Below are 25,930 nucleotides of genomic sequence, written 5' to 3' on the forward strand. Positions count from 1 at the left end.
TTTTCTATGCTGAACAGAATTGGAAGCTAGGAGGAAGAAAATAAAACCAGATCCACAAAAACTGCACTAAGCAGCAAGTATAGTGGTACGGCCAGGGAGATTTTGAGACAATGCACATTTAGAAGTTATGGAGCTACACAGGCAGTTGTTGCTAGGGAGGCAAGGAAACAGTGCCTGAATACCAGAGGTTCTCAAACTTAAGTGTGCATGAGAATTGCCCAGAAGGCTCCTTAAAAAACAGACTTCTGGGAATTCCTGTTGTGGCTCAGCAGATTAAAGACACAACATAGTGTGACACAGTGTCCGTGAGGATGTGGGTTCCATCCTGGCCTCCATCAGTGGGGTAAGACTCTGGCATTGACAAGAGCTGCATTCTAGGTCGCAGATGCAGCTGGGATCTTCTTGCTGAGGCTGTGGTGTAGGCCAGCAGCTCCAGCTCGGATTCGACCCCTAACCCGGGAACTTGCCTATGCCACAGGTGCAGCTATGAAAAGAAAAAAGCAAAAAACAGATTTCTGATCTCCGTCCCCAGAGTTTCTGCCTCAGTGGGTCTGGAATAGGGCCTAAGAATCTGCTTTTCTAACAAGCTCCCAGGTGGTGCAGGTGCTGCTTGTCTAAGGACCACATCTGGAGAACCCCTGTTCTCCTTTTCTCATACACTGGGGACCACTCACAATCACCATAATTCCTATGTCCTTTCTATAGATATTAATTAGATATAGACACTAAAAAGACAAGAACAGCTTTCAGAATTATTTATCTATCCTTGTGCTTACGTGCTATCTTTTCAACTATATTAATAATTACTTTTATTTCTCTCTGCCCCATAGAACCTATCTACTTTCAAGATGCAGAAACTCTATACAGCAGAAATTGACAGAACATTGTAAATCGACTATAATAGAATAAATAAATAAATAAATAAATAAATAAATAAATAAATAAATAAAAAAGGTGTAGAAACTCTAGACTAAATCCAGGCATGCCTTGAGCCCTCATGTCTGAAGTTTCACCCATGCCCCAGTCTTTTGAAGCCCTGTCCTTTAGCAACCCCGTGAGTGTGCCATAGCACCCCAGTGCCTGCTGTACGTACGCCTGAACCACAGATGGGTGCAAGTGCTCATTATCTTTTCATGAAAGGAGGAGCCTGGTTCCCCAGTTGGAGCTCCTTGAGGGCTCTGTAAGCTCGCTCCCTCTCTAATCTCCATTGCAGCCTGCCCCTGCCAGCTCTCCACCCTTCCAGCTTTCAGCACCGTGTCTTCTACACAGGAGGCAGCAAATTGCTTTTTACCAACCATGTCAGACTACTGAGCAGCAGATCTGACCCACAGGCTGGGAGTTCAATCCCAGCTGGGCACCTAGCTTTCAGAATCCTTGGGAGCGACAGCAAGGGGGATTCCCACCCTGAAAAGAACTTGAGAAGAGGCAAGTTATTACTTTCCATATTTAGCTTTACTACTACTCTAATACACATATAGTTTTTCAATTTCTCGGCTTTTTATTTATTTAGTTACATCTTGATTTTTATTTATTAAACATGAGTGTGTTTCCAGTAAAGGAAATGATTTTTTAAATACCTTAAAATTACTTCCAATCTTACCCCCCAGATACGCATGAACTCTTTTCACTTTTGTATCTTCATGTTCCATCCTCGCCCATAGAAATTCATATCCTCCACAGACACAGCATAACGTTGCTAACATTTAATAGTCTACCGTAGTTTTCTTTCTTGGTATTATACCATGAAATATTTTTCTATATTTCCATAGTTTTGGGATGTTTTTCTTTTTTGGACACGCCCAAGGCATGTGGAAGTTGCCAGGCCAGGGATCGAACTCATGCCACAGCAGTGAATCAAGTCACAGCAGAGACAATGCTGGGTCTTTAACCCACTAGGCCACCAGTCCTAAGGGACCTTTTTAATGGCTGCAAAATAGTCTATCAAGTATTCACACCTAAGCTTAAATGGTTTGATCTTGTTCCTCATATATTTGTTCCTCATTCCAGGAGGGGTGATCATAAGCAAAGGTGACGATATTATTCTTGGGTACTGGGTACAATATTATTCTTGGTTACTGGGTACTTACATTTCAAATACACTCACAGGTAGAGCCAAACTCCATTAGTTAATCATTCAGGAAGCATTATTAAATCTCCATTAACATGTCTTCATCATTCTCTTTGTAATGTGGATTAACTAGACTACCATGCAAGCTTGCTTAAGGCAGCCCCTTACGTTTCTTTTTATGCAGAAAATACTTAGTAATTTAAGATAGCAATATCACAGCACAACCACCTCTAGGCTGTCAGCGTGCCCTCTAAAACCAGAGCAGCGCCTCCCTTGATGTCCACTCGTCCATCAGGACGCAGTGAAATCTTCAGTTCTCCTCCCCGGCTGGAACACTGAAAGGCTAAAAAAAAAAAACATAAAATGATTCACAAATTAAGATTGTTTTCACCTTTTACTTTTTTTGCCACGCCCGTGGCACATGAAAGTTTCCAGGATCAAACAGGCACCACAGATGTTCCCATTATGGTTCCGCAGTAATGAACCTGACTAGTATCCATGAGGATGCAGGTTCGACCCCTGGCCTCACTCAGCAGGTTAAGAAGCCAGCATTGTTGTGAGCTGCAATGGAGGCTGCATACGCGGATTGGGTCTGGCGTTGCTGTGGCTGTGTCGTAAGCTGGCAGCTGCAGTTCCAGTTAGAACTTTAGCCTGGGAGCCTTCATATGTTGCAGGCACAGCTGTTAAAAAGCAAACAAAAACCAAATAAATCAACAAGCCAAACACAAATACACAGATACAGAGAACAGAGAGTGGTTACCAGAGGGGAAGGGGCAAGGAAGGGCAGGGGGATCAAAACGGGTAAAGGGGATCAATTGTACAGTAGATTTTTGGTGGTGAGCATATTGTAGGGTAGACAAAAGCAGAAATACAATGTACACATAAAAGATAAAATCAATGTTATCTCAATAAAAATCAATTCATTAAAAAAAATTTTTAAAGAATGCACCCCTTCATTTGCTCATGGTATTGCCTAGCCCATCCTGTTTTGAGGATTGAGAAGCCACACATGAGATTTGATCAGCAAAACACAACTCCACATCTTCCCTGCCCGGGCCACTTCTTCTATAAGTTTCTATAATGCCCCAAACACACCCCACCCATAGTTTCCTCCTTGGCTCTGCCTAGCAATAAGCAAAGACATGTGAAAAGATAGAGGCTAGGACTAAAAGTCTCAGAAGATAAAGGGGGGTGCTCTTGGCGCTACAGAGAGGACCCCATCTCCCCAGGTCTGAATAGGACAAAGGGAGTTCATTCACTCATGGTTGTTATCAAACAACCACATGGGTGAGGCAAACATAATGCACAGCTTCAGCCTTCCTGGAGCTTAGGGGAGTGATAAGGCTCACTAAAGAAAGAGAACAGCCAGAGTTCCTGCTATGGCTCAGTGGAAAGGAATCTGACTAGCATCCATGAGGACACAGGTTCAATCCCTGGCCTCACTCAGTGAGTTAAGGATCTGGCATTGGTGTAGGTCACAGATGCAGCTCGGACACCCTATTGCTGTGGCTGTGGCATAGGCCAGCGGCTACAGCCCCTATTCGAACCCTAGCCTGGGAACCTCTATATGCAAAGGGTTCAGCCCTAAAAAGACAAAGAAAGAAAGGAAGGAAGAAAGGAAGAAAACAGCCACCCTGCTATCCCCAAATCAGGGTCACAGAGGCTTAACCAGCCCACTAAGTAAGACCCCCATTCTTTAAGGTCAAACTCCCACTTTGATTATGTAACTTGTACCACATACAGGCTACTGGCTGTGTAGCCACCATTGGCTGCCATCTATTTTCTCTGCCTTGAATGATGCATTAATCACTAGGAGACTTGGTTCCAAAGCAATTTGCTTGATTTAATCCCATAACTACCAATGTCAGTAAGGAACCTTGGTAATCATTCAGTCTCGGCTTGTCACATTATAAACAGTCTTTCTGGGAGTTTCTTGGTGGCTCAGTGGGTTAAGGATCTGGTGTTTTCACTGCTATGGCTTGGGTTTGATCCCTGGCCCAGGAACTTCTGCATGCCTCGGGCACTGCCAAATAAATAAATAAACAAATAACCTTTCCGGGCCAAAATTATACAGCCAGTTAACCTTATTCAACAAATATTTATTGTGCACTTACTATATTAGAAGTGTGTCTGTGTGTTGGGAGAGACAGAGGTGGAAGATGTTTGGGGTGGAGGATGTTTTGAGTAGAAGGTTCAGAGTGAACGAATTAAAAACTTTTTGCTTTCATGTGGGTGATAGTTAATATTTTATTACATCTTCAAGTGCGCAGTACATATGAGAAGGAATACTAGCTTAAAGTTAAGCAAAAATTTTTTTTTAATTTGAAAAAGAGCTGTCTTACCATGCATGTCTTTCTTCCCCAGTTGCTGGGACCAGTAGCTGCTGAGAACAGTATGCGCAGACCCTTAAAAGAAGTGAAAAGTTATGGTACAATCCCAAAGAAAACAGGGGTAACCTTGTGGTATATTCACAATCAACCAACACTCCAGCTTGACCGCAGACGACTTAGCCATTATGTTGGCTGTGACCACAACAGAGTGTGGAATTATGAATGGAAATAAAAAGGAAGAAAGAATTTGTGGATAAGCTCCTTCCAAAGATGTATCCTCTGTGTCTAATACCTTCTGAAGACTGAATTAAATTGCAGGTTTTCATCCTTGTCTGGTCTGCCAGTTCATTGTCAGCCCATAGTAGGAGACTCAAGGTCTTCACATAAATCCGTCTGCATCTTTCAAGAGAAAATATCTCCTTCCTCCTAAGACACACATGCAAGGAAAGCTAGGGAACTTTGACAAAAGGCCAATTTTTCCACCAAGCCCACATTCCAGGTTTTTGGTGCCAAAAGAACTTTAAGTGAGGTTTTTTTTTTTTTTTTCACTTGATTCCTCATGATTTCTAGGTTTAGATCAGAGAATAGATATTAAAATGAAATAAAATAGAAAGTAATAACTGACGGAAAAGTCTTTGGGAGAGAAAAGGATGGTTCAGAGAAAGTCCATCCTTCAGGAAAACTTACTAAATGTTCTTGGTGCCTGAGCATCCCAGTGTGCCTGAGACAGTCCTGGGTTAACCCTGAAGATCCATCCTCTGTGCTAAGCCCCTCAGTCTCAAGAAAACTGAGATGGTTGGTCACCACTGTCCAAAGACCTTCCCACTATAGAAAAGCATCATTACAGGGAGAGAAGCTTCCCCTCTGTGCTAATTAAAAATCTTTGTGAAGCAGCTGTGCCTGCATAAATCCACTCAGAACTTCTTTTCCATAGGGGAGGGTTGAGTTGGACTGTTGGGATGTCATTGGGTATTTTCCTGAGTCTTTAAAAGTGCTTGCTTGCTGAGCTTTGAATTTCACATGCTTTGTTCCTCAGAGAGTAACTAAGTCAAGGCCCTGAAACCATCCCAGCCCCTGCCATCTGACCAGGACAGGAGCCTTGAAGTCTCTGCCCAGCCTCCTTCTGCCCTGGCCACCATCCCATCCACTAGCCTCCTCCATTGAGCATTCGCCCCTTTTACTGCTCAGCCCCCTCTTCTCAAGAAGATGAAAGCAGGAGGTTTCATATATTTGCACATCTTAGATTTCATCCCTCTGCTTCTGGCTGGTAAAAGACCCTGAATATCCACATTCCTGAACCCATTCCACCCACTTTGTGGGCAGGTCTGGGAAAGTGGGGTGGGGGTGGAGGGAAGAAACACTATTCCTGTCCCCATTTCCCACCTGCAGCTCAGGACTTTAATCCTTCACAAAAACCAAATCTTACCTAGATATCAATGATCATACAGGCTGGTCACTGAAAAGGACAAATGGCTTTGGGAATGTAGTGGACATTGGCCACTGGATTTTGCAAATGGCAGATCTGCAAGTGTTGGCTCAGGGAGCCAGTTTTGTTGTTATTATTAAAATTCCTAGGAGTTCCTGTCATGGCTCAGCGGAAACGAATCTGACTAGCATCCATGAGGACACAAGTTTGATCCCTGGCCTTGTTCAGTGGGTTAATGATCCAGCATGGCCATGGGCTGTGGTGTAGGTCGCATACTCAGCTCGGATCCTGAGTTGCTGTGGCTGTGGCGTAGGCTGGCAGCTGTAGCTCCGATTCCACCCCTAGCCTGGGAACCTCCATATGCTGCAGGTGCAGCCCTAAAAAGACACACACAAAAAATAACCAATAGCATTTAGCACTTATCATGTGCCAGGCACCATGCTAATCACTTATCAGGCACTGTGTTGACCTAACCCTATGAGGCATTATCCACATTTTGTAGAGAAGGAACGTTAAGTCATTTGCTCAAGGTCAACAGCGAGGAAGCTAGGATCCAAACCCAGGCGGTCTGACACTCAGGTTTGACCCTGCTATTTTGCCTCCTTAATTCTGTGTTTTTTACGTGAGACCTCAGAGAAGGGATAGGGGAAGGGGAGGTAGGAAAACAAAGGCCGCTCAAACCCCAAACAACCTGAAAGGTCACGTGAAGGGCACTTAAACAGCTGTTTGTCATCCTCCTCCTCCACTGTTTAGCCCTCCTCAGGACTCAAGTCAGAAAGTATCTGTACCAGGGAGTTCCTGTTGTGGTTCAGCGGTAATGAACCCAATATTATCCATGACGACAAGGGTTTGATCCCTGGCCTCACTCAGTGAGTTAAGGATCTGGCATTGCCATGAGCTGTGGTGTAGGTCACAGACGCAGCTCAGATCCCATACTGCTGTGGCTGTGGCCTGCAGCTACAGCTCTGATTTGACCCCTAGCCTTCGAACTTACATATGCTGCAGGTGCGGCCCTAAAGTGACAAAAAAATAAATAAATAAAAATACCTGTTACGGGGTCTTCAGCCACACCAACCCACGGAGCGAAATATCTGGAGTAAAAGTCAAATGCTGGAGTCTGCCCACCAGGCTCCCCCTTGAGGGTGAGAATGAGTCCTTTCACCTTCCCTGTGTTGTCCACTTGCAGCAGATTCTGTGTGTTCACTCTCAGGTTCTCCAGAAATGACCTTGTTCATGAACGGGATGGATGAGGACAAACCCCTCCCACAGACAACCCACCGCCCAGATTGTAGAAGGCCAGGGATCAGCTTGCCCAGGAGGGTGGGGAGAGCAAGTGCAATGCCTTCCTGCCCAGGAACAAAACTCTCTGGCTGCCTAAATCATGGTTCGACTGAACACAGCATAGCCAGACCAAGATAGAGCTACAAACTTGGACGCCCAGCCCTCCCCACAGTGCTGACAAAGCAAAAGATCTTGCTTACCTGTCGTAAATATCACTGAGCCGGACAAGAAGCTTCTGGGTATCTGGAGAATAGCGGACGTCCTGAACCAGTGTGTCACCTATGGCTGTCTGTGGAGACAGACCAAAACTTCCTCAGGAGTGTTCCCCTGTATGGAGAACCACCTCTCAGGAGCTTCCGCCCTCTGCCAGGCATACCCAACATCTCCAATCCCAAGAGTTTTGATTCAGTTTTGAGATTCAAGGTATTGTTCAGAGAGGGCCAGTTTCCTGGTGACCGGAGGCCTCAATGAGTTGAGTTTATCCTCTGAGAACCAAAGATGGGCATCATTGATGCATGTTACTACATGCCTCAACACACAACTCCTTCAAATGGGTATTCTTCCCATAGATAAGGAGCAAGATTTACAGAGATCCAGGGAGTCTCTCTCTTTCACACACACACACACACCCTTTGACCTGGTCTGAGGGCCCTGGAGTCAAAGCTCTGAATTACATCTGGCTACTCTCTGTAGAGGTGGGGGCCTCATGCCGGTGTGTCAGAGTTGTTGTGAGGATTAAACGAAATAATATAGCTGGAGTTCCTGCAGCAGCAACCAGAAGAGTCCCCACGGGCCAGCAGTCTGCAAGTGGGGACTGGAGCACTCACCTCAGTGCTGCTCTGCTTGGCAAGCTCACTGTTTCACTTCACTGGCATGCAACAGAACAAGAACATAGCAAGGTTTTCTAAAGACACCTTGATTCACCCTTTACCTAAGAGTCCACATCACCTTGCTCATACCCAAGACGTTTATCTCTTGGCTTGGGTGCTGAGGGAGACTATGAGGGGACAGAAGCCCCTCTGAGTCATCCTTTGGCACCAACGCTGGCTACTGGGAGAATAGACAAGAATTACATGGTAGCTGCCTGGTTGTCATTAGGTAGCTTTGGGTTCCCTAATCTTTAGGGACTGAGATGCTCTAGGGGCCATGGCCAAGACTCTCAGCTGTGGGTACTCCCTGGGATGTCTGCCTCTGTTACCACTGCTGACCAAGGTCTGTCCCTCCAGAAATGGGAACTCCTACAGCCAGATCTCATCTGCTCTCCAGGGCCTCTTGATCTCTCTGAAGGGGCATCCAGCCCTTCTCTGCATGGTTCCTTATGTCAATTTGAAAGTTTTAATTCATGGTTGAAAAACTTATTGCCAGTTTCTAAGAACACGAACTAACCAAAAACAAACAAACAAAAAAACAACAAAAAACACCCCACAATAAATAACCCTTCTGCATCCCCATTTTACACATGCTGACCCTTAGGCTTAGAGAGATCTGGTTAAGTTCATGAACAAGGTCTACCAGTATGAGTATTTTCCATTTTCTTGCCAATATGCTTAAAGCAGTTCATTAATGAATTTCACTTGTCTCCCAAAACCTAAGCCATAGATGGAGCTGAATGTAAAATCAGAATCCATAATACTTGCTTCTACTCTTTGAAAACTAGTTTAGATATTAAACTTAGATAAACTTTAAAGAGATTATAAATGCTGTAGTTGATAACTCACTGAGAAATACCCAGTACTACCCAGAAGAGGCCACTTTACAGAATCATGTTTTCTTTTGGCAGCCCTTGGCCTAGTCCTGATCTGGGTGCTTTCTTCTCTACAAACTAAACACCTGGCCATCAGGACTGCTCTGGCCTTCTGGAATCTCCAAGAGACAACTGTAGTTCCAACTGCACAGGGTGACAGCGAGAATTATGTGAAAAAATGCATTAAAATGCTTAGTGCATCATATTGTGTAAAGATACTCTAAAAATATTCTTTATTATCAGAGTTCCTTTGTGGCATGGTGGGTTAAGGATCTGACATTGTCACTGCGGCAGCCCAGGATGCTACTGTGGCACAGGTTCAATCCCTGGCCCGGGAACCTCCATGTGCCATGGGCATGGCCAAAAAAAAGTGTTCTTTATTAAATCTTCACTATTACTATTATTGTTAAGCCCCACCCCCACATAGACCCCTTGAGGAAACCAGTCTTCATATCTTGTCTTTTCTACTGAGGTACCCATCCTTTCCTGTCCTCCTCCATCTCAGCCCCCTCATCTCAGCCTTATTCTCCCCCTGAGGGGTTCAGGACATGACAGCTGCCAAGAAGTTTCCATTCTTTTCTTTTACTCTCAGCCTGCCACGTAGCAGTCTCCCCTCCCCAACCCTTCCATGGAGGCTAACTGGATAATGAAGAGACAGGGAAAACTGGTCAACCTTCTTACCAGACAGATTCAATATTAAAATTCAAACCTCAAATGCACCATACAGTATTCATCCAAGCTGAGAATAGAACATTGGTAGAAAGCCTATCTTTTGAAATCAAATGGTACCCAGTCTTTGTGCAAACAATAAACAATGATCAAATCACATGAGCTCAGGTTTGATTCTTTTCACCAACCTTTATCAAGTCCTCCACTTCAGGGAAGTCCTAGATCAAGATAAAAGATAAAACCATTGTAAAACAGGCAAACCTTCAGTTTGACACAGTATTTACAGCAATAATTAAAAGCAACTGACCTGGGGTTGGGCTGGATAAAGAGGCAGGTCCAGGATGATACCATCCTCTGCTCTTCTGGCCTTTAGTTCCCCACTCAGAGTGACAAAGGTTAGAGTGCTATTCACGTTTTCTGGCCAAAAAAAAGACTCTTATTTTGTCAATTAGAAAACTCTTTGAATCAATAGGAAAATAAACTTTCTTACATAGTTGCATGTCTGTGTGTGGTCTTAGATTCTCTGACAGTGCTGCCTTTCCCATAAAGGGGACTCCGACTTGGGTTACTGGGGTCCCAAGTGGAGAAAACCCTCACTGGATTCTAACTTGAGAAACAAAAACATAACTGATTAGACTTGACAACATACTGTGCCCTTGAGAAAATTATTCATCCTCCTTAAACCACTATTTCCTCATCAATAAAATGGGGAAATAATTAAACTATACTAATTTCACTTTACCAATAAAATGGAGGCAGTAATTAAACCCAGCTCATAGGGATGCTATAATTTTTTCAAATGCAGATTTTTAAATATCCCCCCTAGGACTATAGAGTTATAACACTTCTAGTTTAAGATACACCACGGGGATGCCAAATAGAATATACACGTTATGGACAATGGTCTGATATAAACAAATCAAGCTTACTACAAACAAACCAAGCTATACCAAATTTTTTACTTTGGACCACAAGCCCTAATATAATACCCCTTCATGTTAGTGATACACTCGGGCCACTTATCTCAATGTGGGTAACATTTTTTTAGTGAAAACAAAGATCTGTGACTTAATACTTTTTCTCCTAATATTTCTGTAAAACTTAACCATATCTCAAAGGTGAGGAAATACAGGAGTTCTCGTTGTGGCACAGCAGAAACAAATCAGACTAGTAATCATAAGGTTGCAGGTTTGATCCCTGGCCTCGCTCAGTGGGTTAGGGAACCAGCATTGCTGCGAGCTGTGGTGTAGGTCGCAGACACAGCTCAGATCCTGAGTTGCTGTCCTGTGGTGTAGGCTGGCAGCTACAGCTCTTATTTGACCCCTAGCCTGGGAACCTCCACATGCCATGAGTGCAGCACTAAAAAGGAAAAAAAAAAAAAAAAGTTTAAAAAAATTTCCCATCATAGTTGTCTTACAATGTTCTGTCAATTTCCACTATAAAAATTTACATTCTGAAGCCAACAGTTTAATTCTTCTCATTATCATTAGTGTAAGACATCATTATTTACAAATAATTTTTTGGTAAATTTTCTCATGGAGGACTATTGGGCCTTTCTTTGTTGCCCCCATTTTGCAACTCAACTTCTTCCTCTGTTATCCTGCTTTCTTTACTCCCCTCCCAACTCTGACCCAAGAATACCACCTCCAGTTCTTTCAGCATGCCAATGTATCTCAGAATCTGCTTTCTGGGGGAACTTTCCCCGTAACATCCTCCCTTACTCAGCATCTAAGTAACTCCCCAAAGAACTTCCTTTTCTAACCCCTGCCCCCACTCCCTACAGTTACCCCTCTGTCATATCATCTTGCTTATTTCCTTCTTTAACTTTCTACTTGTTGTCCACACTTGTTCATGGCAGCTTCCATCTCTATTTTAGGGCATTTCCAGGCATCTCCCTTCTGCCCCATTCCCACAAAGCCCTAACCTTTACCTATTATGCTAAGTGTAGCTGAGATGGAAATTGGTGGGATTAAGGAGCTGCATCCCCTCTTCACAAGGTAAATGTGCATAGCTGGGGCTCATACATCTTTAAAATTCAGAGTAAAGAAGGTCTTGTTGGAGTTCCCTTGTGACACAGCAGGTTAAGGATCTGGCATTTTCACTGAGCGGCTTGGGTCACTGCTATGCTGCAGGTTCAATCTGTGGCCTGGGAACTTGCAGATGCCTCAGGCATGGCCAAAAAAAAGAATAAATAAACTCTTGTGAAATGAATTTCAGCATGGGTGGGGACATATTTGGGGCAAAGAATGACTTTTGGTTCCCCAATATCATATCATGGTAGACACCTTTTCTGCCTTGCAGCTCTCCTCTTTTTTGGTCACAGAAATCTCCTATTTAAAATAAAATGTCTCCCTGGTGGTCTAGCGGCTGGGATTCGTTGTAGACATTCTATAACACTAGCATCACACTAATATCAAAACCAGACAAAGATACTACCAAAAAAGAAAACTATAGGCCAATATAGTTGATGAATATAAACGCAAAAATTCTCAGCAAAATTTTAGCCAACCAAATCCAACAACATATAAAAAGGATTATACACCACAATCAAGTGGGATTCATCCCAGGTACACAAGGGTCATTCAACATACGCAATTCAATCAACATCATACACCACCATTAACAAAAGAAAAGTCAAAAACCACGTTATCATCACAATAGATGCAGAAAAGGCATTTGACAAAGTCCAATATCCATTCATAATCAAAACTCTTACCAAAGGGGGTATAAAGGGACCATACCTTAACATAATCAAAGCCATTTCTGACAAGCCCACAGCAAATATAATACTCAATGAAGAAAAGCTGAAAGTCTTCTGGCTAAAATCTGGAACAAGACAAGAATGCCCACTTTCACCACTTTTATTCAATATAGTATTAGAAGTCCCAGCCACAGCAATCAGACAAACAAAAGAAATAAGAGGTATCCAAACAGAAAGAGAAGAGGTAAAACTGTCACTGTACACAGATGACATGATAATATATACAGAAAACCCTAAGTATTTAAACCCAAAAACTACTCGAATTGAACAACAAATTCAGCAAAGTAGCAGAATATAAGATTAACATTCAGAAATCAACTGCATTTCTGTACACTAACAAGGAAATATTAGAAAAAGAATACAAAAATAAAATATCTTTTAAAATTGTACCCCAAAAAAATCAAATACCTGGAAATAAACCTGACCAAGGAGGTGAAAGACTTATATGCTGAGAACTATAAAACATTAACCAAGGAAATTAAAGAGAATTCAAAGAAATGGAAAGATATTCCATGCTCCTGGGTTGGAAAAATTAATATTGTAAAAATGGCCATACTACCCCAAACAATTTACAGATTCAATGCAATCCCTATCAAATTACCCAGGACATTTTTCACAGAACTAGAACAAATAATCCAAAAATGTATATGGAACCACGAAAGACCCAGAATTGCCAAAGCAATCCTGAGGAACAAAAACCAAGCAGGAGGCATAAATCTCCCAGACTTCAGTCAATATTACAAAGCCACAGAAATCAAGACAGTGTGGTACTGGCACCAAAACACACATACAGACCAATGGAACAGAACAGAGAACCCAGAAATAAACCCAGACACCTATGGTCAATTAATCTCTGACAAAGGAGGCAAGACTATAAAATGGGGAAAAGACAGTCTTTTCAGCAAGTGGTTCTGGGAAAACTGGACAGCTGCATGCACATCAATGAAACTGGAACACACCCTCATACCATGCACAAAAATAAACTCAAAATAGCTTAAAGACTTAAACATAAGACAAGATGCCATCAAACTCCTAGAAGACAACATAGGCAAAACATTCTCTGTTATCAACCTTGCAAATATTTTATCAGGTCAGTCTCCCAAAGCAACAGAAATAAAAGCAAAAATAAACCAATGGGACCTAATCAAACTGACAAGCATTTGCACAGCAAAGGAAGCCAAAAAAAAAAAAAAAGACAACTTATAGACTGGGAGAAAATAGTTTCAAATGATGCAACTGACAAGGGCTTAATCTCTAAAACACACAAGCAACTTACACAACTCAACAGCAAAAAAGCCAACAACCCAATGGAAAAATGGGCAAAAGACCTGAATAGACATTTCTCCAAAGATATACAGATGGCCAACAGGCACATGAAAAAATGCCCAACATCACTGATTATTAGAGAAATGCAAATCAAAACTACTACCTTACACCAGTAAGAATGGCCATCATTAATAAGTCTACAAATAAATGCTGGAAAGGGTGTGGAGAAAAGAGAACCCTCCTGCACTGTTGGTGGGAATGTAAATTGGTACAACCACTATGGAGACACCTTAGAAAACTATACATAGAACTACCATATGACCTAGCAATCCCACTCTTGGGCATATGTCCAGACAAAACTTTCCTTGAAAAAGACACATGCACCCACATGTTCACTGCAGCACTATTCACAAGAGCCAAGACATGGAAACAACCTAAATGTCCATCAACAGATGACTGGATTAAGAAGATGTAGTATATATACACAATGGAATACCATTCAGCCATTAAAAAAAAAACAAAAGAATGCCATTTGCAGCAACATGGATGGAACTAGAGACTCTCATACTAAGTGAAGTAAGTCAGAAAGAGAAAAACAAATACCATATGATATCACTTATATCTGGAATCTAATATATGGCGCAAATGAACCTTTCCACAGAAAAGAAAATCACGGACAAGGAGAACAGACTTGTGTTTGCCAAGGGGGAGGGGGAGGGAGTGGGAATTTGGGGTTAATAGATGCAAACTATTGCATTTGGAATGGATAAGCAACGAGATGCTGCTCTATAGTGCTGGGAACTGTATCTAGTCACTTATGATGGAGCATGATAATGTTAGAAAAAAGTATATATATATATATATGTGTGTGTGTGTGTCACTGGGTCACCTTGCCATACAGTAGAAAATTGACAGAACACCGTAAACCAGCTCTAACAGAAAAAATAAAAATCATTATTTAAAAAAAAATTTTTAGGAGTTCCCATCGTGACTCAGTGGTTAACAAATCCTACTAGGAACCATGAGGTTGCGGGTTCGATCCCTGGCCTCACTCAGTGGGTTAAGGATCCAGCATTGCTATGAGCTGTGGTGTATGTAGGTCGCAGACGCAGCTTGGATCTGGCGTTGCTGTGGCTCTGGCATAGGCCGGCAGCCGTAGCTCCTATTGGACCCCTAGCCTGGGAACCTCCATATGCCGCCGGGGCGGCCCTAAAAAGACAAAAACACAAAAAATAAAATAAAATAAAATGGCATTCCAGGTAACAAAAATCATGACTTTCCAACATACCTGGCACATAGAAAGGCCAAAGTGTTATTTAAAGTTGCTGTTTTTGTTTTTGCACGATGAATTGCTTGAAATAAATGTTACAATATCACTAAGCCAGTCACAGGAAAGAATGTGAGAGGTTTTTTAAATATTTGCTATTTGCTAAATGGTAAGTTTATAAAAGAAAAATCACTTTACTTATTTTGTGAAACAGCACAGCTGCAGAAGCCAGGGTAGCGTGGCCACAGAGAGGAACCTCACTCACTGGCGTGAACCACCTTAGTCCAAAGCAGGAAGCTTCAGAGGAGAAAAGCCAAAGAGAGATGAGATCATTCCCATATAAATGGGTTGCAAACTTTTCCTTTTCTTATTCTTTTCTAAATATTTCACTAACATGATTAATCACTGAAACATGTTGTGAAAGGCGGAGTGAAGTCCAGGCAAGCCTCCTAGGGTTTCCAGTGCTAGGTCTGGAGCTGAGACATTCAAATTCACCAGCACATGCTCCCTCAAATGAACTGAAAACTAAATCAGAAACTCCTCCCACCATCTCCTACTTGCATGCAAATAGTGAACAGACATTTCCCTTAAATATCATTCTCCCACTGGAAAAGCAGCTTCTAGTTTTCAAGAATGATTTTTTTTTTTTTTTTTTTGGTAAAGCATCTTTGGAGTGCCCACTGTGATGCAACAAGATCGGTAGTGCCTCTGGAGTTCTGGGATGCAGGTTCAATCCCCACCTGCCAGGCACAGTGAGTTAAGGATCTGGCCTTGTTGTGCCTATGGCATAGGCTGCAACCACAGCTTGGCCTGGGAACTCCGTATGCCACAGAGAGCCAAAAACTAACAAACAAACAAATAAATAAGCATATTTACTCTGTGTAAAGTTGTCAGTTGGGTGTAATTTTCGGATAAAAGCAGTTTCAGAGAGGTTCATTTCCCTTGCAACTTTTTGATGCATGTCTTCATCCAATTTCTAAATTAGAAACGAAAGATTACTGAGACTCCAGAAATACAAATCAGATTTCCTTGGATAGCAACTGCCACTAGTAAACTACAGCTTATTACAATTGAAAGTTACATGCTTAAAAGGAAATAATTGCCAAAGAATCAAGGCACTTTTATAAAGACTGTTTCAGAAATCCATGCTTGTAGCACCATGTGAAGAGCTATAGATGTAAAAAGCTAGAGTAGATTCTGAAAACCCTACTGTCCTGGGATATCTTTTGCCAGATTATTATCTAGTCTATCCAAGAGAATGTGCTCTCTACTAAAAACAATTCTACAAATGGAAACTCTACAATCTCCCCTTCTTGTTTGATGAAGAGATGTCAGCACCCACTCTGAGCAGGTTGGACCATGGTGCCTCTGTTTTCACATAGTTCACCCCCTTTCATGGGTCAGGCCTCAAGCCAGAGGTCACCTCCTCCAGGAAGCCTTCCAGACTGCTCTGTCTCTTCCCCCACTGCTTAGACCACCTGAAATTACCTACTATGCCCCTTTACCGTCTGCCCCCCCTACACTTCCTCTGAGTCTGAGCTTTATGAGGGTACCAACTGCATTCTCTTGCTTGGTCCTGGCTTAGAATAATGCTTGTATTCATCCTCAAATCACAAAAGCTCAATGAATATTTGCTGAAAATGTATTATTCAATTAATCTTCATGTTTAAAACCCTCAACATCCACTTACAGATAAAGAAATTAAACACAGAAAGGTTGTGTAATATCCTAAGAAAAAGACATGCCTAGGAGTTCCCGTTGTGGTGGCTCAGCAGGTTAAGAACCCAACTGATATCCATGAGGATTAGGGTTTGATCCCAGGCCTCCATCAGGGGATTAAGGATTGGCATTGTTGCAATCTGTAGTGTAAGTCACAGATGCAGCTTGGATCTGGCATTGCTAGGCTGTGGTATAGGCCTTCAGCTGCAGCTCCAATTTGACTCCTAGACTGGGAACTTCCATATGCCACAAGTGCAACCCTAAAAAATAAAAAAAAATTAAAAATAAATAAAAAAGAAAAAGGTATGCCTAAAAGATGGTACAGTGATTAAGAACAGGAGTTTTGTAAATGTTAAGAATGAGAGGAGTTAGAGGAAAAATGTGTGGAAGTTTATTGTACCATTCTTGAAATTTTCCTTGTCTTTTAATTTTCCAAAATAAAAAAAAAATTAAGTGGGCTTTAGAAATAGACATAATTAGATTTGTACCCTGGGTCAGCTCCTAGAAACAGTCAAGAGTGGGCAAGTTATTTCATCTCCCCACGTCTTTAAAATGGGAATAATAGTTCTTAAGTCAAAAGGTTATTGTGAAGACACATACCTACATATACATGCAGACACACATTCCTCTTAACTGAAGGAAAAAAAAGCATGAATTTTCTTTTTGAAAATAAAAATCAATTTTTTTCAGAGTTCCCACTGTGGCTCAGCGGAAACGAATCTGACTAGTATCCATGAGGACACAGGTTCGATCCCTGGCCTCGCTCAGTGGGTTAAGAATCTGGCATTGCCGTGAGCTGTGGTGCAGGTCACAGATGCAGCTCAGATCCCACATTGCTGTGGCTGTAGTGTACCAGCAGCTACAGCTCCGATTCGACCCCTAGCCTGGGAACCTCAATATGCCAGAGGTATGGCTCTAAAAAGACCAAAAAAAAAAAAAAATCAATTTTTTTCTTTTTGGCCACTCCTGCAGCATGCAAAAGTTCCCAGGCCAGGGACTGAACCCATGCCACAGTTGTAACCAACCACAGAGATAATGGCAGGATCCTTAACCCTCTGAGCCATGAGGGAACTCTGAAAATCATTTTTTTCATCAACGAAATGCTCATGACTTAGATTTTGAATTCTGAAGAAATCTCAAGATAACTACATTTTCGCTTTGGCCAAACTTAGTATTCTTGAGCTCCTGAAATCCAGATATAAAAATCATAATTTTCTTCTAATAAATTCATAATCACTTACCTGAGTCACACAATTAAACACCCCTATCTTTTAGTTGATTCAAATCACTCTGAAATACTTTCCATATATTCATATAAGGCATAAAGGCTGTTACTATGAAAAATCAGTCATGATTTTTTAAACTATCAGCTGATGTAAAAATCCTAACAGGAGACTTACTAAGCTTCTCTTAAAGGAGCACTGTGTTCAAAATCTGTAGAAGCTCTGTAGTCCTACAGAAAGAGAAATCACTTAAGAAAATGATACTTATTTTCTGAAAACCCAAACATGACGCAATGGCTTTTTGTGTTTTTTTACTTAACAATTTTCTTTCAAAAGATTTAATCCAATAATGCACACAAAGTGCTCATCAAAGGGCCCAACATGTAATAAGTGCTTGATAAAAGCCACCTTTCTATTCTGAGTGGCTCAAAGCCAGTTCTTTAATCTGCCACACAGCACTGCCTCCACATAACAAAGAAACTATTATTATCTCTTTGACACACTGGAGGCAGGAAAACCAATGTCCATCAGATAAAATGGACTCCTGCAACATTTTTGCTGGAAGTTTGGCAATCAATCTGTCACCGAGTGTCATGCTGGGCCAGCAGCATCAGCACCACCCACAAGGGAATGTATTAGAAATGCAGAGTCCCAGGCCCCAGCATAGACCTTCTGAATCAGAATCTCCATCTTAACCAGAAACCAGGTCACCTGCATGTTCATTATAGTTTGAGGAGCCCTGGTGCATAAGATGAGGTCCTGTGTTCAAGGGACTTAGCATCTCAGTCAAGGAGTCCAGACACAGAAAGCAGCAGTGACCAAATAGGCTTTTTTTTTTTTTGTCTTTTTGCCTTTTTCTTGAGCCTCTCCCGTGGCATATGGAGCTTCCCAGGCTAGGGGTCCAATCGGAGCTGTAGCCACCAGCCTACGCCAGAGCCACAGCCACGTGGGATCTGAACCGTGTCTGCAACCTACACCACAGCTCACGGCAACGCCGGATCCCCAACCCACTGAGCAAGGGCAAGGATAGCACCCGCAACCTCATGGTTCCTAGTTGGATTCGTTAACCACTGTACCAAGACGGGAACTCCTGCAAATAGGCTTTTTTGCATGTCAGCTAAAACATACTTCACAGAGTTCTTTAATCCTCTCTGCTTTGGCATATATACTGAACCAACTACAATTTGAATTTCTGTAACTAATTTGTGTCCCAGGACACTGAAAACGCACTTGCTATTTGCCTGAAGGATCAGATACAATGTAGAAAGTTTGATAGTAACAGCCCTCAATAAGCACCTCAGGCAATTCAATTTCTAACAATGGAACCAAAGATGAAAATAATGATGAATTATGAGGTTAATATTGCTTCAACTTGGAGAGCTTTAGAAAAAAAGAATGAGGAATTCCTGTTGTGGCTCAGTGCAAACAAATCTGACTAGTATCCATGAGGACATAGGTTCAATCCCCGGCCTTGTTCAGTGGGTTAAAGATCTGGCATTGCCGTGAGCTGTGGTCTAGTTCACAGACATGGCTCAGATCTGGCATTGCTCTGGCTGTAGTGTAGGCCAGTGGCTACAGCTCTGATTTGACCCCTAGCCTGGGACCTCCATATGCTGCAGGAGCAGCCCTAAAAAGACAAAAAAAAAAAAAAAGGAATGGGACTGCATTCATTAAAAATACCGAATTTTGGCTCCAATAGTGTTTCCATTTTACACTACAAGCTTATTTTCAAATGTAGTGCATAATAGTTACAAACCAACAGCTGTTAGTTCTCTTGATTTCTTTTTTTTTTTTTTGTCTTTTTGCCTTTTCTAGGGCTGCTCCTGTGGCATATAGAGGTTCCCAGGCTAGGGGTCGAATCAGAGCTGTAGCCGCCAGCCAGCCTACGCCACAGCCACAGCAACGCTGGATCCGAGCCGCGTCTGCAACCTACACCACAGCTCACGTCAACGCCAGATCCTTAACCCACTGAGCAAGGCCAGGGATTGAACCCACAACCTCATGGTTCCTAGTCGGATTCGTTAACCACTGAGCCACGACAGGAATCCAATACCAGATCCTTAACCTACTGGGCCACAAGGGACTCCTCTCTTGCTTTAATACCCATTTCCCTTTGCCAGTCTCACATGAGTCAAGTTTCCAATAAAAAAAACAGAGCCATGTTTTTCTGAGTTCCAGTGAACCACATGGGCACACTGAGGTTCCATCACCATAAGGCTCACAAAAGATTAATGATCAGAAAATCAGAGTAAAGTTTTAAAATACTCCCATCTTGTGGTAGTTTAGAAATATGACAGCCTAAACAGGACAGTCCTGTTGTCAGTCTTTGTTCGTTTGTCCCTCTGCTTCCTTCCAGCAAAGGAAAAAGCATTTAGATGGAAAAAATTCTAAATCATACAGAAATAAATGGGAGATTCCTTCCGAGGTGCTTGGATTTTGGATTATAAAGTTATGTCCACATTATGCATCGGTCAAACTGCGGGCCATCCTCATTTGCTCCTAATGGATCTTATGGATGCCTGGTTTCTCCAGCTCCATCATAGAACCCAGTACCCAAATCTCATACTTGCCTTGAATACCCTGCCCACCCCACTCCACCTATAGAACAAAAGATTAATACCTGTTGGTTAACTAGAACTCTTGGAGATTTTGCTATACTTTAATTGATCATAATATTTTTGCTTTCACTCAACAGATGATCTATTTAGGTATCTATTTATCCCATGTGCTAGGCCTTATGTGTCAGAACAAGTCAGAATAGATTAAGATCTCACAGAATGTACGGTGTAGGGAGGGAGACTAGCAATGAATGAGTTACAGCAAGAGTGATACATGTTACCAACTGGGAAGGAGTGTTGTAGAAGGGGTCAACATCCAGGACAGTAGTGAGTATGGTGGGTTAAAAGCATAGGCCCTGGAGTTCCTGTCATGGAGCAGCAGAAAAGAATCTGACTAGGAACCATGAGGTTGCAGGTTTGATCCCTCGCCTCGCTCAGTGGGTTAAGGATCCAGTGTTGCCGTGAGCTGTGGTGTAGGTCACAGATGCTTCTCAGATCTGGCCTTGCTGTGGCTGTAGTGTAGGCTGGCAGCTGTAGCTCCAATTTGACCTCTAGCCTGGGAACCTCCATATGCTGCAGTTGCAGCCCTAAATAGCAAGAAAAGGGGGGGGAAAAAAAAAAGCATAGGCCCTGATGTCGGGTAGATCTGGGGAGGGATTCTGAAGTCAGCTACTTAGATAAATTACTTAAGCTTCCTCTGCCTGTTTTCTCATCTGTAAATTAAGGGTAATAATAATAATAACTACTCATAGAGTAGCTGTGCTGAATTTGCCTTAAGTCACTGCCCTCAAAGCTGAGGGTTAGGTCCTAGAAGCCAGTGAGGCTACTTGGGAAGCAGAAATTCCCACATTAACATATCTGCTTCCTTTGCATTGTTCTCTTCCCTCTAGGAACACCCTTCAGTGTTCCAGAACGATCTTCTCTGCATTCTGTATCCTTTTTCTGGGCATAAAAAAGATCTATGAGGTTATAACCCTCTAGAAACCCCATGAGCCTCTGACCCCAGTGTGGTCACACTGAGCCAGTGGTCCTCTCTTTAAGGAAGGGCACCCGGTTTGGAAATGGCCACTGCACATGAGTTAGAGCAAGACTGAACACCGCACTGCTATCCACCTGTTCTTCCTTAAATACATAATCCCCTCAAGCTGCAGAAAGGGCTCTTGGTAACCCCAAAATTTAACCAGGAAAACCGGAACAGCAAGGAGTAGAGGAACTAAAACTAAGTATTCCTCTTTAAAAATGTGAAGCCATGGAGTTCCCATTGTGGCTCAACAGAAACGAATCTGACAAGTATCCACGAGGACGTAGGTTCGATCCCTGGCCTTGCTCCATGAGTTAAGGATCTAGCGTTACTGTGTGGCTGTGGTGTAGGCCAGTGGCTGTAGCTCCAATGTGACCTCTAACCTGGGAACCTCCACAGGCCGCAGGTGTGGCCCTAAAATGACAAAAATTAAATAAAAATTAAAATGTAAAGCCAATCCTCTTGCTGTCACTGGAAATGATTTTTTGTGTTTAAAAGAATAAAAATGTATACATATGAATGTTACATTTGATCCTAGCACAGTGTCCAACACGTGGTAGACAGCCAAAAATAGATGCATTGGACACACAATAAACTTGTTTTTATGGATAACTTTAACATGAAAACTTCAGAATAAACCTCTCTTTAGAAAACGTATCTTTTGAAACAATGGTTCTAAAACTGGAGGTGATTTTTGATTGTCATGATGCGGGGAGGAGGGACAACTACTGTCATCTAGTGGGTAAAGGCCTGGGATCTGTCAAACATTTAACAATGTACATGATAGCTTCACACAATAAAAAACTTTCCAGGAGTTCCCTTTGTGGCTCAGCGGTTAAAGAACCCGACTAGGATCTACGAGGTTGCAGGTTCAATCCCCGGCCTCGCTCAGTGGGTTAAGGATCCGGCGTTGCTGTGAGCTGTGGTGTAGGTTGAAGATGCAGCTCAGATCCTGTGTTACTGTGACTGAGGTGTAGGCTGGCAGCTGTAGCTCTGATTCGACCCCTAGCCTGGGAACCTCCACATGTCACGAGTGTGGTCCTAAAAAGCCAAAAGCAAAAAACAAACAAACAAAAAAAGCCCAAAACTTTCCAGTCCAAAATGTCAATGACACCGCTACTGAGAAGCCCTGCCCTAAACACACACACACAAAACAACAACAAAAACTTTTAAGGCTTTGTTAGAATATGAAGGAGAATAAATATGGGCTCCCTGCCCCACTGATATGTTATTTTCACTAAATATTAAAGCCGGTTTATAGAAAAATAAAACAAGTATCTCCCCTTATCACACTACAGCCCTCTGACCTATTCCAACAGTTGGTCAGGAGTTCCTATAGTTTTTCACACAGCTGTCATTGCAATGTATCTATTCCATTTTTTGAAATATTGTTTCTAGCAGTTCCCTGGTGGCACAGTAGGTTAAGGATCTGGCATTGTCACTGCAGTGATTTGGATCACTACCATGACATGGGTTTGATCCCTGGCCTGGAAACTTCCATATGCTGTGGGCGTGGCCCAAAAGATTTAAAATATTGTTTCTATACATTTTCAATATCTCTGCATGGCCTTTATTGTAAAACTCTCAAGCATTTGAGGACAACCCTCAAATTTTGAAAGTTTTAAATATTTTTTTTTGGTCTTTTTTTAGGGCTGCACCTATGGCATATGGAAGTTCCCAGGCTAGGGGTCGATCTGGAGCTGCAGCTGTCAGCCTAACCACAGCCACAGCAATGCCATATCTGAGCTGCCATGTCTGGGATTAGGTCCCACAGCTTACAGCAATGTGGGATCCTTAACCCACTAAGCAAGACCAGGGATCAAACCCATATCCTCTTGGACACTAGTTGGGTTCATGGCCCCTGAGCCATAACAGGAACTCCTAAATATTTTTCAAATATCTGCTTCATGTTTCATTAGCCCTTAATTTTTGTTTGCACCTAATGTGAAATGTTATAAGTTCCTCGTGTGAAAATTTAAGTGCACTTGTCTAGAAAGGAAAAGAAAAAAAATTTAGAATATCATAGTAGCTCTGGGAATGTTGTTACTCAGGATTTTTTACATTCCCTCCAGCAGCCTTTTATCAAGTATTCAAAATTGCAAAAGTGCAATTATAGAGTCTTTAGTCTGTCCACCAAGTTTTTCTGAGGTTAGTCTCATCTCAGTCAAATTTTATTTATCTTATATCGTTTTATTTATTTTTGCTTTTTAGGGCCGCATATACAGCATACAGAGGTTCCCAGGCGAGGGGCTGAATCAGAGCTACAGCTGCCAGCCTACACCACAGCCACAGCAACTCAGGATCAGAGCTGTGTCTGCAACCTACACCACAGCTCATGGCAAGGCCAGATTTTTAACCCACTGAGCAAGGCCAGGGATTGGACCGTCAACCTCATGGTTCTTAGTCCAATTTGTTTCCACTGTGCCACAACGGGAATTCCTCAGTCAAATTTTAAATAATTTTAAACAAAATGAAACAAAAAAGAATATTCCTCTGAAGCCCTGGACTTAACATGTGAAGAATTTTCTCCCCCCAAAAATCCAATGTTATTCCGTGCTCTGACTCCCCATGGTCTTTCAGCCTCTGTGGTGACTACTGAATAGAGGTCACATTTACATGTCTATTTCCCCTGCTGGACTCTGAGCACCTCAGGGTGCTTAGTAAATGCACACTTATCAATCTTCATACCTCCTGTCCCTACCCCGGAACCTGGTTCATGGTAGATGTAGACAAATATTTGTAGACTACATAATGACAGGCTAACACCTACTGAGTTGTGGTCAGCTTTGTGAGGTTTAACAATTACCTGTCTCTGATATTGTCCTGAGTTTCCCTGTGTTCTCTCTAGGGGTTTCAGGTGTCCACTGTCTCCAGCCATGAGTAAAAGAATCCAAGGGTAGAAACAACAGTTTCTATGTCCATTTCAATTTCTATTAATTATGCATTGAAGAAAGTGCTAAATTGGCCCCCAGGAGAGCAGGATTCTCATGTCTACAGAATAGAAAACTAGCAAAACTAGCTTCTAGATATCTATTCAGTTGTCCCTGACAGGCCATCAAACTAATCTGGTCTCACGGGTCCAAGGCACAGAAGAAGTGAAATTAGAGACTCTTTAGAGAGGGTCCCTGGATCGCAGACTAATCTCCTTTATTCTTTCTTCCATTTGTACTAAAGCATATTTCTTTAAACAGCATTAAAGCCTTTTGTTTAACATTTTATTTCCTAGCTTTTCCAAATATATAAATAACATGCAAAATATAGTTTAATGGAGAGAGAGAGAAAGCTCCTAAGATCCTAAGTCTGGAGTTTAGTGAATGAACTGGAGGTAAAATGGAGTAAATTGAGGGGCATTCCCATCATGGCTCATCTGACTGGTATCCACGAGGATGCAGGGTCGATCCCTGGCCATGCTCAGTAGGTTAAGGATCTGGCATTGTCATGAACTGTGGTGTAGGCTGCAGATGTGTCTCAGATCAGTGCTGCTGTGGCTGTGGTGTAGGCCAGCGGCTACAGCTCCGATTCAACCCCTAGCCTGGGAACTTCCATATGTTGTAGGTGCGGCCCTAAAAAGACAAAAAAATAGGAGTCAAATTGAGGAATAAAACTAATTCTTGTCATCTGGTGAAAACTGAGTACATAAATCACTCAAAACTTTTTTCAAAATTCTTCAAGAATATTTCATGGGGACATGGGGCAAATATACAGACTCTTGACGAGTAAGTTTGGTCTACTCCACAAGTCCTTAACACGAAGTTACGTTTGCCATATTGTTTCTTTTTTTCACTTTATTTTCTTTTTAGGGCTGAACCTGTGGCATATGGAAGTTCCCAGGCTAGGAGGTGAATAGAAGTCAGCTGCTGGCCTACGCCACTGCCACAGCTATGCCAGATGCCAGCCACATCTTCGACATGCCACATCTTGCCACAGTGCCAGATCCTTAACCCATTGAGCAAAGGCTGGGATTGAACCCGAATCCTCACGTATGCTATGTCAGTTCTTAATGGGAACTCCTGTCATATTGTTTCTAAAGAAAGTTCACGACTTAGAATTTGGCTGTTAATTATTATCTCACTAACACTGCCAAGCTCTGGTGTTACTTGTTAAAGCCTATTACCTTTATTACTTTCTGCATTTTGTAGTTGGAAAATGCCAGCTGCAAGGCTGCATAATGAATGCGTCATGAAGGTAAGATAAGGACCCTTGATCACCATTTTGCTGCTCCAGCTGAGGAACCAAATAAGTATACCAAGGACTCCATTAACAATATTCAACTGTCTCAGCTCAACTTCAGCCAGTCTCGATCTTGGTTCACCCTAGAATCATTAGCGGAGCTTTAAAAAAACAGTGCTGCTTTAAAAAACAGTGGAGCTTTGGAGTTCCCGTTGTGGCTCAGGGGGTTAAGAATCCGACATACTGTCAGTTTGAACCCTGTCAGCCTCACTCAGTGGGTTAAGGATCCAGCATTGCCACAAGCCGTGGTGTAGAGCACAGATGCAGGACCCCAAGCCCAGGAACTTCTATGTGCTGCAGGTATGGCTGTAAAAAGAAAAAAATATAATTTTAAAACAGTGGAGCTTTAAAAAACAAACCCATCTCC

The 25,930-nt window shown here is 42.3% G+C and overlaps 1 protein-coding gene across 4 annotated transcripts in view; it reads right to left on the bottom strand.

Annotated features, from left to right (window-relative positions):
• Window positions 1–1,433: 1,433 nt before the first annotated feature.
• The window catches only part of PBLD (phenazine biosynthesis like protein domain containing), a 43,538-nt gene continuing 19,041 nt past the window's right edge, over window positions 1,434–25,930 (bottom strand). For 3 of the 4 annotated variants that reach the window (XM_047762047.1, XM_047762048.1, XM_047762046.1), the window contains exons 3-10: window positions 15,689–15,788; window positions 15,011–15,109; window positions 9,826–9,935; window positions 9,707–9,736; window positions 7,306–7,394; window positions 6,872–7,050; window positions 4,411–4,473; window positions 1,434–2,411 (exon numbers count right to left, since the gene is read on the bottom strand). In XM_047762047.1, the coding sequence (XP_047618003.1) occupies window positions 2,299–2,411; window positions 4,411–4,473; window positions 6,872–7,050; window positions 7,306–7,394; window positions 9,707–9,736; window positions 9,826–9,935; window positions 15,011–15,109; window positions 15,689–15,788 (783 nt within the window). In that variant the 3' untranslated portion in view covers window positions 1,434–2,298. The remainder of the gene's footprint in view (window positions 2,412–4,410; window positions 4,474–6,871; window positions 7,051–7,305; window positions 7,395–9,706; window positions 9,737–9,825; window positions 9,936–15,010; window positions 15,110–15,688; window positions 15,789–25,930) is intronic. The other variant, XM_047762049.1, reaches the window with a different exon arrangement.

The sequence above is a fragment of the Phacochoerus africanus genome, chromosome 15, assembly GCF_016906955.1.
Source record: "Phacochoerus africanus isolate WHEZ1 chromosome 15, ROS_Pafr_v1, whole genome shotgun sequence".
Lineage (NCBI taxonomy): Eukaryota > Metazoa > Chordata > Mammalia > Artiodactyla > Suidae > Phacochoerus > Phacochoerus africanus.